Source organism: Netta rufina (genome assembly GCF_964035555.1).
Source record: "Netta rufina genome assembly, chromosome: 2".
NCBI lineage: Eukaryota > Metazoa > Chordata > Aves > Anseriformes > Anatidae > Netta > Netta rufina.
The window spans coordinates 58768584-58785498 of record NC_140124.1 but is presented as its reverse complement, the minus strand read 5'-3'; the positions used below and the strand labels follow the sequence as shown (position 1 = coordinate 58785498).

The 16915-nt window shown below is 40.2% G+C and overlaps 1 protein-coding gene across 2 annotated transcripts; it reads right to left on the bottom strand.

Moving 5' to 3' along the window:
- Positions 1-868: 868 nt before the first annotated feature.
- On the bottom strand, positions 869-16674 carry INHBA (inhibin subunit beta A). 2 transcript variants are annotated; one of them, XM_084281358.1, is made up of 3 exons: positions 16612-16674; positions 13391-13910; positions 869-2826 (listed from the first exon to the last, which is right to left on the bottom strand). In XM_084281358.1, the coding sequence occupies exons 2-3, from the start codon at positions 13776-13778 to the stop codon at positions 1940-1942; spliced, it is 1275 nt and encodes a 424-aa protein (XP_084137484.1). In that variant the 5' UTR covers positions 13779-13910; positions 16612-16674; the 3' UTR covers positions 869-1939. The 2 variants fall into 2 exon arrangements, with proteins under 2 accessions (XP_084137484.1, XP_084137485.1); XM_084281359.1 differs by lacking the exon at positions 16612-16674 and having other exon boundaries at positions 13391-13955.
- Between the last annotated feature and the right edge of the window lie 241 nt (positions 16675-16915).

Genomic DNA, 16915 nt, shown 5'->3' with positions numbered 1-16915 from the left:
TAACGCGCAAACCCATTAAGAGTTGTCGTGCTAGAGGGTGGTGGTTGAGATGGCCAGCCTTTTGTTTAAGATTGCGTTTCAAACAGAAATCCTACCACAACTGCCATTTTCTTTGTATTTGCAGGGGTGATGGTGGGCATGGCCCAAAGCTGCTTGCAATTTTACATCAATATTTTCTAAGTGTACACCAGCACTTTAGGTTCTTCTCACACAAATACCATTTTGAACGCTCATGCTTGTTAGTAACAAACAAGCTTTTAACATACTGTGCTTTGCATACAAACATTCATTGTTTTAAGAACATTAAAGTGAAGCCAGAAGTGCTTATACCTTGTGTATACATACATATATACATACAGAAATATATATACATATATATATGTATGTCCCTTGTATAAAGTTGTTTCCCAATGATGCACAGTTGCTGTGCATCAGGGATAAGTCTTGTGTTGCATATGCAAAACAAGTACAGTTATGGACCTTGGATTCAAACACCTTGGATACACATCCCAGGGCTTTTGAGGGCTTTCTTCAAATTACAATTTTCTGTTTAGGGCAGAATTTGAATTTAACTGGTTAGCAGATATACTAGCCTGAATGTAATCAACCCACTGACCCTTAATTCAAACCATAACTTATTACAGGTGAATGGTACCAACCACAAACAGACTTTTTAGAGGCTCGCACAAGTGTCTTTGGTGTATGTGTCTATTCAGTTTAAGGTACAAAATAATAATAATAATAATAAAAATAAAAATAGCTATTTTGTGTGCTGTAGCAGTTCTTGTATAGCTCACAATAAGTGCAGCTCTCAACCCCTCCCACACCCAACCACCCTCCCTTGCAAATGTTTGTTAAATAAGGATTAGACAGGTCAGACACCATTGTAGTGCAAATAGTAAACGATTAAAAATTTTTTTTACAAAATATAGAAATGTTTGGCTCCAGTATCTGGACAAACATATTCCTTTCAAGTATCTCTCACTGAAGATTTTTTTTTTAAACAAGTTACTTCCATTTAAAAAAAAAGTCTTTCTTTTTTTTTTCTTTTTTTTTTTTCTTTCTCTTGCAGGTAAACAGTTTCAAACCAACTAGGTTGCATAGTTCTAACGTTGTAAGCACCTTTACAATATGTAACTTTTATTCTTTCATTCACTCTTTTTAATCATTTTTCTTCATTTTTCTTTTCTTTTTTCTTTTTTTTTTTTTGTAAATGTAGTGCAGAAGATGAAGGTGTATACACCTGCACAATATTGTCTCTTTACCAATGTAAGTATATGTAAGTGTGTAGTGTCTGTATGTATAAAGGTATGTATATAAATACATAGCCACACATATATATCCACACAAACGCTACACACCTACTCAGTTCGTTGGTAAATTTTGGGGGAAAGTGCCAGTGAATGTAGTGTTCATACACATGGCTTTTCAAGGAATTTCAATGACATTTTGGACTTTGTCCAAACTGCTGCAGGTTAGATGAGCTGCTACCATGGCTGGAACTGATGGGTAGCTAGGGGAGGGAACATAATTCCCCTAGTAATAGCTAATGCTTAACATACTATCTAATAAGATAAGGAGCATACTGAAAGGAAGGGGAAATCCCCAACCCATACCGTCATTCAAACGTATCTCATTCAAGCCTGGGATCGTGAAGCTTTCTTCCTCTTTATAGCTGTAGTCTTTTCTGATCCTCAATATGTCTTTTTCTATTTATTATTTTTACTTTCCCCTCTTTTTTTGTGTGTGTAGTTGTGTTTTTTTTGTTGTTTGTTTTTTTTTTTTTGTTTGTTTGTTTTCATTTGCTTGTTCTTGTTTTTATTTCAGATGATTGTTTCGTTCAAAAAGGCTTTTATACCATGTCAGGTCTTTCCTCTTCTTGGGCTTTTAAAACGTTCTCTTCTCAACATAAAAAGAAGAGTCTTGTGCACATATGTGTCTATGAACAGCCACACTCCTCCACAATCATATTCTGTATATCTTTCTTGATGATGTTCTGGCCATCGTCATAGTAGAGCATGGACATGGGCCGCAGCTTGGTGGGCACACAACATGACTTGAGGTTGGCAAAGGGGCTATGGCCCCGCATGCGGTAATGGTTGATGACAGTGGAGTGGAAAGATAATGACGAACCAGATGTGCCTGCTATATGGCTGGGGCACTCTCCTTCGCAGTAGTTGGCATGATAACCTGTAGGTGCAATGATCCAGTCACTCCATCCTATGTCTTTGAAGCTGACAAAGAACTGCTTCTTGCAGCAGATGTTGACTTTGCCATCACACTCCAGGCCTCGTCTCCGCCGCCTGTGCTGACGGTCCTCTGAGTGCCGGGCAATCATCATCAGGAAGGGCCGGTGTGATTGCTCCTTCTCCTCTTCTCCTGGGACTTCTCCAGCATCCTTTTCTTTCCCCTCCCCGTCATCTTCCTTTTTCTTCTTCTTGCCCAGTAGCACCAGGCTTGCCCCAGTCTCTTGGCACAGGTCACAGGCAATCCGCACATCCAAAGAATTCTTGCCTTGGTCCAGGAGTCTCTGGACACTGCTGGAGACAGGAAAGATGTGCCAAGTGCTCTTTCGAGTGTCCACTGCCTTTTCTGAAATCAGAGTCTCACTCCTTTCACCTTTCAGCCCTCCATCCTCCATATCTTCTGCTCCTTCAGAGTTGCCTTTTGGCTGCCGCTGCTGTTGAAACAGGCGGATGGTGACTTTTGTCCTGCTGCGGTTGGCCTTGGAGACCTTCAGGAAGAGCCACACTTCAGCATGTTCCACCACTGATAACTCACTGCCTTCCTTGGAAATCTCAAAGTGCAATGTTTTCTTGGGTGTGCCTGATTTGGTAAATGAAAATAGACAGGAAGAGCTAGTTAGTATGTCAGTTTGCATTCTGTTAAAGAGATCTTATTGTCATTGCAGACATGGAGTTCCCTAGGTTTCCTGTTTTGCTCTTTACATTCTTATGATTCTTCTGTTCTAACCTTTCTTCACCTAATCCCCTTCTCAGATGCTTTTGTGAAAATTCTTTAGAAAACTACTTGTTTGTCTGTTGCTTTCCAGTACCATATTTTAACACTGCCAGTAATGTATTATAAGCTTTTTGTTATAGCAATCATATCTTTATGCTCATTTATGCATTTATGCAATGCATGGCAAATAAGCATCAGTAGCTGCTAAGAGTTCACTTCCTAGAGTTGCCTTTGTGATCACTATTAACTGAAAGGCAGAAATGAGTTTGTGACGACAGTCCATGACTATGTGTATCATACACATTCAAATCTGAGCCTAATAGCTAAGGTTGGGGAGTGAGTTCTTTGGAAATGAGGTGGGAATGAGGTCTGTCCTTTCTCCCTCTGTAAAACACCATTCTTCGTGTGCATTTTAAAATGAGTTGTAAATGTCAGTTGTCTCAAAAACAAAGAAATACTAACACATAAGCCTAAGCTTTCAGAGGGGTTGCAGAGCTTTATTGTAAAGAATTGCAGAACTGCAGCAGGCAGACTCTTCATCCTGTGAGATGTTAGCTGTAAATCCTGTTCTTAATTTAACACACTGTACTCGCTGTGATTATAGTAATGGTGAATACACTGAAAAAATGTGCTAAAGAACTGTATAATTATGAGGATGGTTCTCTGGCATAATTGTATCAACTTGCTGAGATGTCATGATGATGATTATGATGGTGAGGGGGTGTTTCTCTGATACAGAGCTCATATCCCTGGCAGAAGTTGGAATGAATAATGAGGGCTGTTTAATGATTTGATCACTGGAGCATGAAAAAGTTAAGAGAGAATGAATTTGCTGTGGGGAAGGGGTATTATTTTTTAAAAGAGGTCCTTTTCTATTTTCTTGACAAACGAAAAGTCCCCACTGGCATCTTTTGTTCTTTCTCAGGATGGAGGCCAGGAGTCACAGATTTGAAATGCACAGATATCTGACCTTAGTTGACAGACACAATATTCATAATTACCAGTTTGTCACTGATATTATTCTTGAAGTACCCACAGCTGTTGACCTGGTTCTCTGTGCAATAGTTCTGCTTGTCAGGGAAGCAGAATTTTGCACCCTGAAAAGGGTGAGTGGTGAAGAAAACTGAAGTGGTAGGAAGCATACAGGAAAAACTGCTCTTGTGGAAGTCTCCTCCTTGCTTCCCATTGCCTCTGAATTCCACTTAACATGACTTCCCTGACTATCTTACCGCTCCTGGTTTCTAAATTCTGTACACAGGCTGTATTGCCCTTTGAGCTACCTGTTGCTTCCCCCTCTGTGAAGTCCTGGCACTGACATTCAGCTTTCCCTGGTGGCATTCCCAGGTCAAAGAGACAGACATGTCTGAATTACTGTGGCCAAAAGGCGCAGTGTTTTGTTTTTGTTTTCCCTCTAAGTGAGAGTGTGAAATTGTAGACTTTAACTGTCACTGAGATAGGAAAACACATGGTTTGTGTTAACTGCTTCTCACAGACTTTGCTGATGCCTGTCTCCAAAGCAAGCTCCATTAATTTCTAAGAGAGCTATGTGAACCCGTGGGACTGTACCTTAGAAAAGGAAGTGGATTATAGAAAAGACAGGGCAAACTGACCAGTACTGTGGGGAGTGGCAGAGTTACTGTTTTTCAAGTATTTTTTAAATGAGAGTCATTCAATAATGACTGAAGGCTAACACCAGTTTTTCAATTCTGGAAGTGAAACCCTGGCTAAGCTGCCAGCTATGTTGGAGCAGAGGGTAGTTGATAGGCATTAATCCCTCACTGGCCTGGGTTTCAGAGCATGAGGAGGTGTACAGTGACATTCTTCCAATCCGAAGGAAACCTGGTCCAGGAGGCTGGCTGCATACTATGTAGGGATGTTATGGAGACCGTGCTCTATCAGACTGGTTACTTCTAAGGTCTTTGAGGACCTCTGATACAGCCTGCACCTCCAACCCCCTGACCCTGTCTCACAAACTTATACCATGTTCCTGAGGTACTAGGCTGGACACAGACAGCAGTTCTGGTGCTAGGAGGGATCCTGTGAATGAGCAGATCAGCAGTGCTGGACATGGAAAACTGGCTCCATTGTGTGCTCTGAAGAGAGCAGCTGGGGTGTGCAGCCCTGGCCTGACTGGGGAAGAAGCTGTGTGGCCCTTAAGACCAGAAAAGCTGGGCAGCTCTGTGTTACAGAATAACTTAAAGCTGTTAAGTGTTAATGCATGGTATTTCACATTCTGTTATTTCCATTCCAGTGGGAACTGAAAATAGTTATGAAGTGACATATCTCCAACAGTAAATATTCATATTACTTTATGCACTGGCCCGGAAGTGTACCCATGCAACCACTCTTTTTGACAGATATTACATGAAAGAAACAAGATCTCAAGAACTCTGATAATTGTTTTTTCATATGCTCCTGTATGTGTGGAAGTTGATTTTTTCCTCATTACTAAAGATATGAGAAAGCAAAAGTACAGGAGTACATCTGCGTTGCTTTTTTTCACTGGAGAAAAGTGAGTTAGAGCAAGGTAGCATATGACCTGTCCTTATGCAGCTATAACAGCTTCCCTGTAGGTTGTTGTTGTACTGGATATTAATGTTAGCTACATTTTCACACACAAATGGTCAATTCAGCTTCTAAACAAGATGCAGGAAGCTTATATGAGACTAATATTCCTGCATGACACAAAATACTGAGTCCTCAAACCGACATAACTAATAAGAGGTTTTAAAACAATTTAAAAAATCATTCCCTTTTTCAGATCCTTTTTAGAAGGAAACTGGAATGGTGCAAGGCTGGGGATAAAAAGCATGCTTTTATATTAGGAAAAAAATGAGCTTTTCTGAATTTTCTCCACATTCACAATTGGTGTGTTGTGATCATCCAGCACAAACGATATGAATGCTGCAATCTTTGCAAGGTTAATTATGCTCAGACCAGCTCATTTTGAAATTGGGTTTTGGCCTGGGCTAGTACTGAACTGCGATCTCTGGATCGGGCTTATGATGATTACACATTCACTTTATAACAGGATCTTTATATTTCCAAAAGGTTCTGTGCTACGATAAAATACATTCTTCAGGTTTTCCGAGACAAAATTCTGCTGTATTTCATTTTCTCCATGTTTTGCTTAGGGATTTAGCAGTCTTTCCTTTCTGGTCTGAGTTAATGACCTCGTTCAAGCTCTTAGAAATACATGCTGTTCATCTAACTGAAATTATAAGAGGAGACATTCCTGCATGTTCGGGGTAATATCACTTCCATAATTACACTCCGTTTATCCCTTTGTCCTGACTTCTCATCTGCCACAACTGATTTGCAAGGGTCTTTTTTTCATTTCTAATCATCCTGCTCCTCCTGCCTGACTCCTGTGGAAAGACCCACAGCACAACAGTGGCAATGCCTTCATCACTTCAGTGCTCATACAAACAGCAACAGCAACAGGCTGGATTGTTATCGTGGCAGAAAGAGGCTGGAAAAGGAGACGAGGGATTACTTTGGCCCCCTTTGATTGGTTTTCCTCATCTCCCCTTCCAACAGCCTTGGAGAGGCCACTTCTCTGCTTTGCTGCTAGGCAGAAGTCCCTTCCAGGAAAAGGGCTGGGACGCCGAGAGAACCCTCTAGCAGGGACATGGCAAACGCCATGAAAAATGGTTAAAAATATAAGCCCTATAAAGTAGTGCATATATGGTAAAAGGTTTAATGGAGGGAGTTACTGAATGGAAAGGAAGCATAGCATCGGTATACACAGCACGAGAGTTTGCTCGTATCTGTTTTTCTCTTCAGTGGTGCTCGCACACCCTTTTAGGACAGAAACCTGAACCTGCCCACACAGGTGCCCTGCTCTCTGCCTCCAGAAGGGCTCATGCAAAGGATTCTGCCCACTGCCTGGTAAAGGACAGCATGGAGGGCTGGCACGGCCCAGGCCCTGAGGCTCAGGGTCCCTCCGGGCTGCAGCTGCGCAGCCAAAGCTCATTGATTTGCAGTTTGCGGCCTGCTTCAAGATCAGGCCCCGTTAGTTCAAGCTATGTGCACATACCGGAGAGGGCTTAAGCTATACAGTTAAGAGGATTTTTATTTATTTTTTTTTTAATAAAATGCTAACATACTTAAAATGACGTCCCTCCCCAACCATATGCTGTTAAATGATTAAGACTGATTTTTTTCAGAATGAAAGTGATTATGCTTCCTGACTTATCATGTGACTTATTCTTAATTTCTCTTAATACGCAGTATTTAAATTTTCCATTCAGAAATGCTCACTGATTAAGAAGGTGCTGTTACTTTAAATTTCCATTCTTCACCACTGCTTAATTTTGAACCATTTTTACGTTATACTGTAAGTGAACTGTTTTTCCATACAAAGCAAGCTTTTTTTTCCTTTTTTAGTTGCTAACTTTACTACTGCCTATGTTTAGATTTGGGGGAATTTGTGCTGCGTGCCAATCTGTAATTACATTCAAAAGCATCCTTCTCTTCACTTCTCATTTCCGTTCCCCAGGAGACAGAAAAAAAAAAAATAGGTTACTAGAAAGGTTCCTCTAAAGAGAGCAAAGAGAAGAGCATGGTTATTGAGAGATAATTGCTCAAAATGTTTACTAATGAGTGACCACTAGAGTTAGATGAATTGTTCACAGGGCAGAATTTATTCAGTGAATTTAGCACTGTTATCGTCTGGCAATTATCCCCTGGGCAGACTGATTATTACAAATGTGTTATTACTGCGATTAGGCAGTGGCTATTTCTGTGAATACATTTCAGCTTATGAATCACTGACAAACGATTTATTCTAACTATTCACCACCCCACGTATGTGACTGGTCATCTGGGTTGCACAGTTTTGTTTCTGCTCCCTGACTGGGTGACGGCTGCCTCTTGAAAAAGGAGGATGAATTATGACAGAAATAACAAACACCTTATCTCTATGTTCAAATCCTCTTTACTGCCAGCAAAATGGGATTTTTGTTGTGAGAGGAAAAAAAAAAAAAAAAAAAAAAAAAAACTATTTCCCAAGCATTTGTAGGGGGGGGAAATAAAATAAAAAAGCAGCAACAAACTTATTTAAATACCTTTTCTTGAAAAATTAACCCAAAGGGGCACTGACAAGGTCACTCAGAATGTGAAATAATTTGGTTCTAGTGAACCTTGACTGTCCCCTGCCATTTTGTCAGGAGAGAAGCACTTTACATCCACAACCTAGAGTTCCTTCCAAATTGAAAGCCCTTCCCCCACATGGCCTTAAATATTTAGAAACAAAAAAGGTGTTTGTTTGGATGTGTTTGTTGTTTTTTGTTTGTTTGTTTTTTGTTTTGTTTTGTTTTTGTTTTGTTACTTGAGTTTTGCATTCACATCTAAAATAGCTCAAGGAAAGCTTAGGGTCACTTTCACCAATAGCATATTTCAAGATACAAATAATATCAAGTCTTTGTCTTTCACAAAAGAGATATTATTTTTTTAACATACTTTTAATACTTTAAGTTCTAAAATTAAGTGGATCAAAAGCTGTCACTGTTTTAATTACAATACTTGATTCCTGTGCAGTAAGGCCCAAATAGCAAGTATACTGAAATGAATAGCAAAACTTCCAATTACTTTCAGAAGACTGACGTTCAGTCCAAAATTATATCTTGCAAAACTCAGCTGCGTGACATGAGATTGCCTTTTCACACTCATATAGATAGAAGTAGATAGAAGGACTGCCCAGCATGAATCTGTGCAGGAATGTACACATGAGCAGTGTAGGTATATCCTGCACACAAGAGGGCACATGAAGGCACATACTTACAAGCAAGAATCTATCCACATTACAATGTTGCAGGTACAGCTGCATGGGTCTATAAGCCTGCCTCCTCTGGCATACCCATGTCTCTAGACATACATCCGCTTATACATGCATACAAACAAATGCATATCCATATATTTCCAGCTAGATTTGCATATCAAACTGAATGCATGACTACCCACAGAGGGACACATACAGTACTTTCTGTCCCTCTCTCTCTCAGGTATCTTTTTATAAACTGGTTCCCACCTTCTCAGATTCGTGTGTGCTTTCTCAAATTGTTCTCAAAGCAACCAATCTCCTTGAATTCTCACATTTTGTTACAATGAAACAGATTAATTCAGAATGGCTTTCTTCTTCTGGAAGTAACTTGCTTTCATTTGCTAAACTTCAAATCTTCGATAAAGTATGCCAAAGCCAAGGAGAAAGAAAAAAAATAAAAAAATGCAACACCAAAACCGGGGAGAAATAGGCTTGTTTTCTGAAAGCCAAGGAGACTGCATTAGAAAAAAAGATGTGAGAAAATCAGCTCAGATGATGATTCATGGTCACATTTCTCAGTATCTTGTAAAAAATAATAATGATCATTTCTGATTCCAGATACCCAGAACTTCCAGCATCCATCAGTTTATCGGTTTTATCTTTTTCCCCTTTGCCTATTTCCTTCCACTGCATTTTTTTTTAACTTAGAGTCTTCCACTCCAGTGAATCTCTGTCTTTTAAATGACCGAGAAGAGAGAAACAAGAGCTCCACTCAGAGAAGCTACAGATAAGCATAAAGATCTCTGGGATTCAGGATTCAATTAGGTAAAATAGAAGCTTGCAGGAAGGTTGCCTTGCATGGAGTAAAAAGCCTTTGGAGTGTGCCCTCTCGTGGCCATTCTTTATTCAGCACAGATATTCATACCATTAAATCCATTTCCTTTCAAAAGAAAATTGATGAAATTATTTAAAGAGTCATAAGCGGCCCATCCTTTTCCTCCTCCTGAGCTGCCAGACTGGCTATATAAGAGTAGGCATCATGCTAAGAAAAGGTGTGAGTGTGTACATACACATATCTACTTATAAAAAAAGTTGGTATCACCTGATCAAGCCAGTTCACCTTGAATTCAGTAGGAAGGGAGACAGAAAGGTAAAAGCAGTGTAAATAGCCGTGACACTTGTTGTGGTTTTGTGTGCATGTGTGTTGGTTGGGTTTTTTTTGTGTGTGTGGTTTTTTTTTTTTGGTCTGTTTGTTTTTTCCCCTCTGTTTTTCCCCTTCTCCTAATGATAAGCCTTTGGATTAGTATTTCTACCCAGAAATTCCCATTGCCTTCTTGGGTGCTGACGTTAGCAACCCATTTCATTGGTAGTTTAGTTGCCAGGATCAAATTCACTTGGAAAAATCCCAGATCTGCCTAATAAGCTATCTACTTAAAATAATGAACAAGTTAATAGCCAAACATATTTTATGAGCAATCGCTATCTCAGTTACAGAACCTGTTGGATTTTCTCGTCATGAATGTATATGATCCCTCTCCTCAAAAGACAATTTTTAAGTCCTTGAAATAACCCACAGAGCTCTGGCACAGCTACCCTCCTAGCAGAACTAATCGAGGTTAGTAATCTTAGTTTGATATGCAAGTAGAAAATCACTTTCGTGTTTTACTTGTAAAACTGCCAAAGGACAGTAGGGTGCATTTGTAAACTTTTGCCCAATACTCATGGTCATTAGTTTTGCAAAGATTTGCCTGGATTTGTTAGCTGTGAAAACTAACTGCCAACTATTTTGCTGATTTCCTGGACGTAACTACACCTGTGCTTCAAACATATTCCCTGCATTTAGTTTCCCCTCTAACTGTCTGTAGCCTATGCTTGCTTGAATTTTGGTCTCTTATAAAAGAGCAGTCTCAAGCCAGAGCCACGTGCACAGGGCACTGTTTGTTCATTCACTCCATTTCATTGTATGTCTGAGGATACGGCTGATGAAGGATGGAAATACTAGGTCTTTTTTATGAAGGCAAGTAGTAAATGTGGCTTCTGAAAGGTAAAGGGAATGGCTGGTTTATGTCAAGTCATACCCAAAGGAGCAAAAAGCCTGAAGTATTATTTCTCTTTCCATAGACATTTATTTGATACAACGTGAGATGTTTCCACTCATTTTCATTGATTTCCTATTCTCCTCTTTTGAGACAGAGTGAGTTTCACATTAAAAGCAAAAAGAATATTAACCTGACTGTGAGAGTAACATGTTCATTCTCCTGCTTGGTGCTTTAAACTTATCCATACTCCTCTCAGTTACTACAGACCAAATGTTGGGGACTGTCCATGTGGCTATATTCTGTTCCTGTCTTTTTTTTTTTTTTTTTTTCCTTTTAATTCCTACCCAGCGTGTCGTTTGTCTTCTTTTTGCCTCAATTTCCTCAACAGGAAAAATAATACTGCTTTAATATTTGACACACAATACCGCTGGTGCAGGAGTGGAAGAGAGCCCAGGTGAAGTTTATTCATGTGTTGCAGCACTGGCACCTGTAAAGCATGGTGGATCCACCAGTGTTAGCAAGACAACATCTACGAGCAGCTCCAGGTGAAAAATATATGTATCAGCAGTTGGAAGTCCACAGACTGGAGTCAACGTTTCCATTATAAGCCCAAATGCTGGAACACAGTTTCTGGGTTGCTGAGACCTCCTCCCAAATAAAAACCTGTCAGATATGGGATGCAGGGCTGGAGCAATTCTCCTGCCTCAGTTTCCAGGATGGGCTTAGGTAGAGGAGAGAGCAGGGAAGAAATTGCACGAGTACACAGCTTGTGCCCAGGGCATGCGGCCGCGCAGCTCCATAGCATAAGTCTTCTTCAATTAATTTGGCTAGCAGTGGTAGGACAACGCTATGTAAATCAAAGTAAGTGACGTGCTAGTATTGGGTATTTTATAGTGGGGGATCAGTGGCTGGACTATTGGCCAGTGTGTGGGCCATGGCACGATTTTCACTGCTCACGTGAGCCCAAGAGCCAATGGCTTCAGGAGTTGCTGTTGGAGGGTGTCATACTGAGTAGGCATATATCAAATTCCAAATTCCTTTGTGTCAGAGCTCAGGAGAGACAATAATGTGTTTACAAATGATTGGGACTCACACAGTGAAGAGAAACCACTGTTCATGCCATATGTGTTTCACAGTGCTCAGAGCGAGCTGCTGAATACCAGGTGGGGAATCCGACTCGTAGATCGACTAGGGATTTCATTGCATTTAAAAACTCATTTCTGAACTAAGGTTGATCCACTCCTGCTTCTCAGGACCACTGGCATTGACATCTGCCTGCTTTCTGAAGTGGGGGTGGGATGAAAAAAACTGAAGAGCCCGCACTTGCATACTGACGGGACTGATAATGTGTGTATTGACAAGGACGCCAAAGGCAAGGGCTCCTTGTACAGTTGGAAATCAGACAGCTAGCAGGAATGTCTGCTCTTAAAAGCATGCACACTTCTTGTGCATGGCTTCCCTGCAAACAGAACATCTGAGTCAACAGGTTTTCAGGACTGGAAACTCTGAGTGTTGTCTTAATTGTTTATACTGCTGCAGCAAACTTTTAAACAAAAATGCTTGGTGTTCCTTTGCATACTTTGCCTACCATATGCTGTACCAAACAAAACAATGACATTCTTTTAAAACCGTCTTGGCAACAGGAAAAATGCTTTGGCTAGACAGCATCATAAAAAGTTGCTGTTAGTTAGATGATAGAGTTATTGCAAGATATTGACATTGTTGCATGTATAAACATACTCGCACATACAAACAGATATACATGCACATACATATACATTGAATTACAGTGAGTTCTGGTCCTATTCATGTAGGAACAAGACAGTAAACTACAACTTTAGAGTGGTTTCCTATAGGCAGTTGATGTGAGCCTGAAGCTATTAGTTAGAAAATATCAATATTCGTAGCTCTTACTACATAACAGTTAGGGAAAACAGCGCTTTAAGAGTTCAAAATGCAACCTTGATAGGGTGCATTTTTTTGGCAGGAGAGGTTTAGGAGCAGAATCTTTTTTCCAGTATGCAGAAGCCTGTATTACAAATTGGATCAGCTACAGCAACTTGTCCAGTTCTATTGAAGTCATCTGACAATCCCTGCAACTCTTTACTGCCGAAGATGCTGTGTTAAATTAGAAAACAAAAATGCCCTCTCGCTTCTGAAAGTTAAAGCTGCTTCCTCAGATTTTATAACTTCCACTATATTTTTTACAAGAAAGGGCAGTTTCTCAAGTAGTTTGCAGATCACTTTCTGTCTTTAGAAAGTCCCCAAAAGGCTTCAGCCCTTTTTGTTTCACCATCAGCCCTGTGATCAACTACTTTAGTGCAAGTACTCTGGCTTCACAAGCAGTTTGGAGGACCCCTTTGCAGCCTGACTTTCTGCTCAAGATTGGTTAAAGAGCTTCCTCCCTGTGTGGCTGCCTGTGCTTAGCAAGTGTAATCTGTAGCCAAGACTAAGTCAGAGAAATCAAATTCCTTCAGAGACCTCCCCCCCCCCCAACCCATTCCTCCTTCTCCCTTCCCCCAGGTCTCATCCCACAACCTTGGAGAAAACAGTACTGCTGAGGAGAAGAAGTTAATTGCAGTTCTGGCAAGCAGGCTATTTTACTGTTTTGTTTTTAAGTACTCACCTGATTCCGCAAAAGTGATGATTTCTGAGGTTTGCTCCACAACTTCATTCATTTCAGCTCTTCTTCCAACATCATCCTCTATTTCCACATAGCCATCCTCTCCCACCTTCCCCACGTGGAGTTTCTTGATGGCATTTAAAAGTGCTGCCTTGGGCACCGGCTGGGTGATATTAGGTCTGTCCCTCAAGTGCAACATGTTCAGTATGTGCTTCTTTACTGCTTCCACCATCTCAGGCTGTGAGCTGGGCACATCCTTCGAGAGCGTGGCAAGGGCACATGATGGACAGTCAGTGACTGAACTGTGCCCCTCGGATCCTGGGGTTGGGGAACTCCTCACTATAATCCAGCAAAGCACCAACAAAAATCCTCTCTTCCAAAGCAAAGGCATCCTGGCAGCAAAAGTTGTTGTGATTCCCTTTTTAAAAGGCCCTGCTTTTCCTCCCCCTTCACGCACAGTTTTTTGGGGGCTGGTTTGTTTGTTTGTTTGTTTGTTTGTTTTTCCTTCTCTTCAGCAAATTCTCTGGAACAAGAACCAAAAGTTTTCTGTGAAGTTTTGTTTGCAGGTTCCCTCTCTGAATGCAATAAGTGCTGTAGATGTTTGTGGCTGTCAGGGAGAAGAGTTCTGACTCTGTCTCAGAGTAGGAGAGAGACACAGAGAGAGGGAGAGAGAGGGAGAGGACGGATTGGCCTAAAGTGAGTGAGTGAATGGGAGAGGGAGGGAGTTTTGTCTGTGAGTAAAGGCTATGATTAGGAAGGGGGAGGAACAGGCAGGCTGGCTTCCTTATGCTCATTGCTCCCCTAACACACACCTCTCTTCAAATATCACTACTCGGGTTTTCTGCCCTCCCCCCTTTCTAAAATCTCTTTTAATTCCTGTAAATTTACTCTCTTTTTTTTTACAGTTTGACCCTCCTGGCTCCCTCCTGGCCGTCATCTTCCCCCCCACCCCCACACTTTTTTCTTTCTTTCTTTTTTTCTTTTCCTTTTTTTTCTTTTTGTTTGTTTGTTTGTTTTATTCCTTCAACAGTATCACTGGCTTAACTAAACAGAGGAAACATGAATGAATGAAAAGAGTGAAACCTTTTATTAATGAGCACCTTGCTCTTGTCCTGTCTGGTATTGTTAGGGATAGCAGGAGATTTTAAATAGCTTGCGAACAAGAGGGCGCTGAGGGCAGGGGCTGAGAGTCTGTTGGGCAGAATGTTATTCTGCCTTGAGTAGAAGAGAAAAGATCTTTTCTACTCACTTGTAAATGCTGGAGGTTATCAACACTGGCAAGAGATCTGACGGGAGCAAAATAACACTGTTGTATGGAGGGCTATATAATACATGATCCGCTCTCCAGCTGCAGTACATGGTCAGGCACTGAGAACCTAAGCCGGAGTTGGTACGGCACATATCGGTGACATGCTAAGGTACTGCCCTGGCACCAGAAATATCCCTGCTTCTATGCTAGTCTGTGCCTAGAAGTTCTCAGGCAGATATATTTAGGTTTGGGGTTAATCAAGTAATGTCTGAAAAATGCTTTGAAGATGGAAAGTGTTACATGTCATCTGGCCAAATCATACTTGCTCCTGACTCAGGCAAATCCCTCATCGATGCCAATAATAATTCTGTCTGAGTGAGGGCTGACTAAGATCTTCTACATTTGGCCCATTGTTATTAGAAGTCACTTTTTGTTTCATTCATTTAAATGACACAATCATAATATTAGAATAAGACATCACGAATAAAACACAGTTGAAAAACCTGCTAGGACCCAGAGTTTCAGCCACTGTTGGTAGACCCTTGGCATTTTATACTGACAAGGGTTTTGCCCAGCAGTAGAAAGGCATTTGCTCTGTTACTGTCATGACTTCGTATCACCTTTATGTTCTCAGCATCTCTGTTCTGTTCCTTACCTAGCAAGGGTGAAGCTAGTAAACTCCCTCATGTTTGGACGTGGTTACAGAAAATGAGAACGCTAAAAGCTGATGGAGTTTAACTTTGGAGTTTTTTCTGCACCAGACTAACTTTTGCTAATTTTCTTAGAGCCTTTTTTAGTAATAGCCCTTTTTCTTTTCCTTCCTTTCATACTCTTTCTCTCACGCACTTCTGCCTTCTTCTCAGGTGTGGTTACCTCCTACCCAGCAAATATTCCACTTTCACTATATTACCATCAACCATTGTATTTTAGTGGAAAGGAGTAATTTATAAATATAAGCATTGTAAGGTCTCCAGTTTCCATGAGATGATTACAGACACATGGGCTGAGAGACAGGCATGGGATTATAGTTAAATGAAACATACAGAAGTAACTGAACAATCAACCAAAGTTTTACAAATGTTATATATTGCAAGTCCTTTTCAATTAAGGTCTTTTATAAGTCTTTCACTGTTATAAGGCATCCACAGTACACCCTCATCTGTGTTTTACTGACCTCAGTTGCTATACTGTTATATACTGTTACACTTACGGGTCTGTCAGCATTATAAACCCTGCAGCCATTCTTATAAACACATCTTTGTAACACAAACCTCGCTATAATACATCTAAATTTCTTGGATCTCATGAACAGCCCAAAGTCTGTTGTAATTATATGAAGTCTGAAAGTCAGCTTGAAATAGAACTAAAAGTTTAATTGGATGAAAAAATAATTTCAGATGAAAATATGCATTCATGATTAGATGTACTAACAGATGACATAATTAAAGGGGTTATTTATAGTTCTAATATAGCACCTATCCCAACAGTGTCTGATGAAAAGTAAGGGATAGGCATATTTCAGTTTAAAAGACAGATAAGTATGTTTGGGTTCTTGTTGTGAGGTGTACATTGCTTGCCATATATAACAGGTACACTTATCACAGACAATCTATTACATATAAGTATAGCATATTATACTTGCATGCCATGGTGATGACAGATTTAAGATTAAAGCATAACTTTTCAAAAAGCATTGTTTTCTAAAAGCGAGTCTGCTAGTACCACAGATAGATAGTTCATTAGTACTTACATACATACCTATATATATATATATATATATATATATGTTCATGTCTAAAAATACATAGTGTTTGGATAAATATAGAAATGATGGTTCAGATTCTTTCCATAAAATTACCTGAGCTGCAAAGCTCTGTATATACATTCATTAAATATATCTGTAACAATATGCAACAGCATGCACATGAATTAAAAGTTTTAGTTTTAAAAGAAAAAAGCTGGTTTAAAGTTTTACCTCTCTAGTCCTCACTCTCAGAAGGAGACTGCTGTATTGTGCATTAAGAACTGCTGAAGTTCCTCTTTGTGGTACTTATAATGCGAAGCTTTATACTGTACTTCTCATGTGTACACTCACATATAGTGTCTGTCAAAAGTAAGTGGGCCGGATCAGTGTGCTGGATTGGTTAATCCTGTTACATCAGCAATTGACTGTTTTTCCTGTATGAGACATACTTCTGGTAATTATCTAATGGAAACTCCTAATTGTCTAGCATGACAAAATATCGTGAATTCAACTTGTAGTGGTGATCTCTATCCAT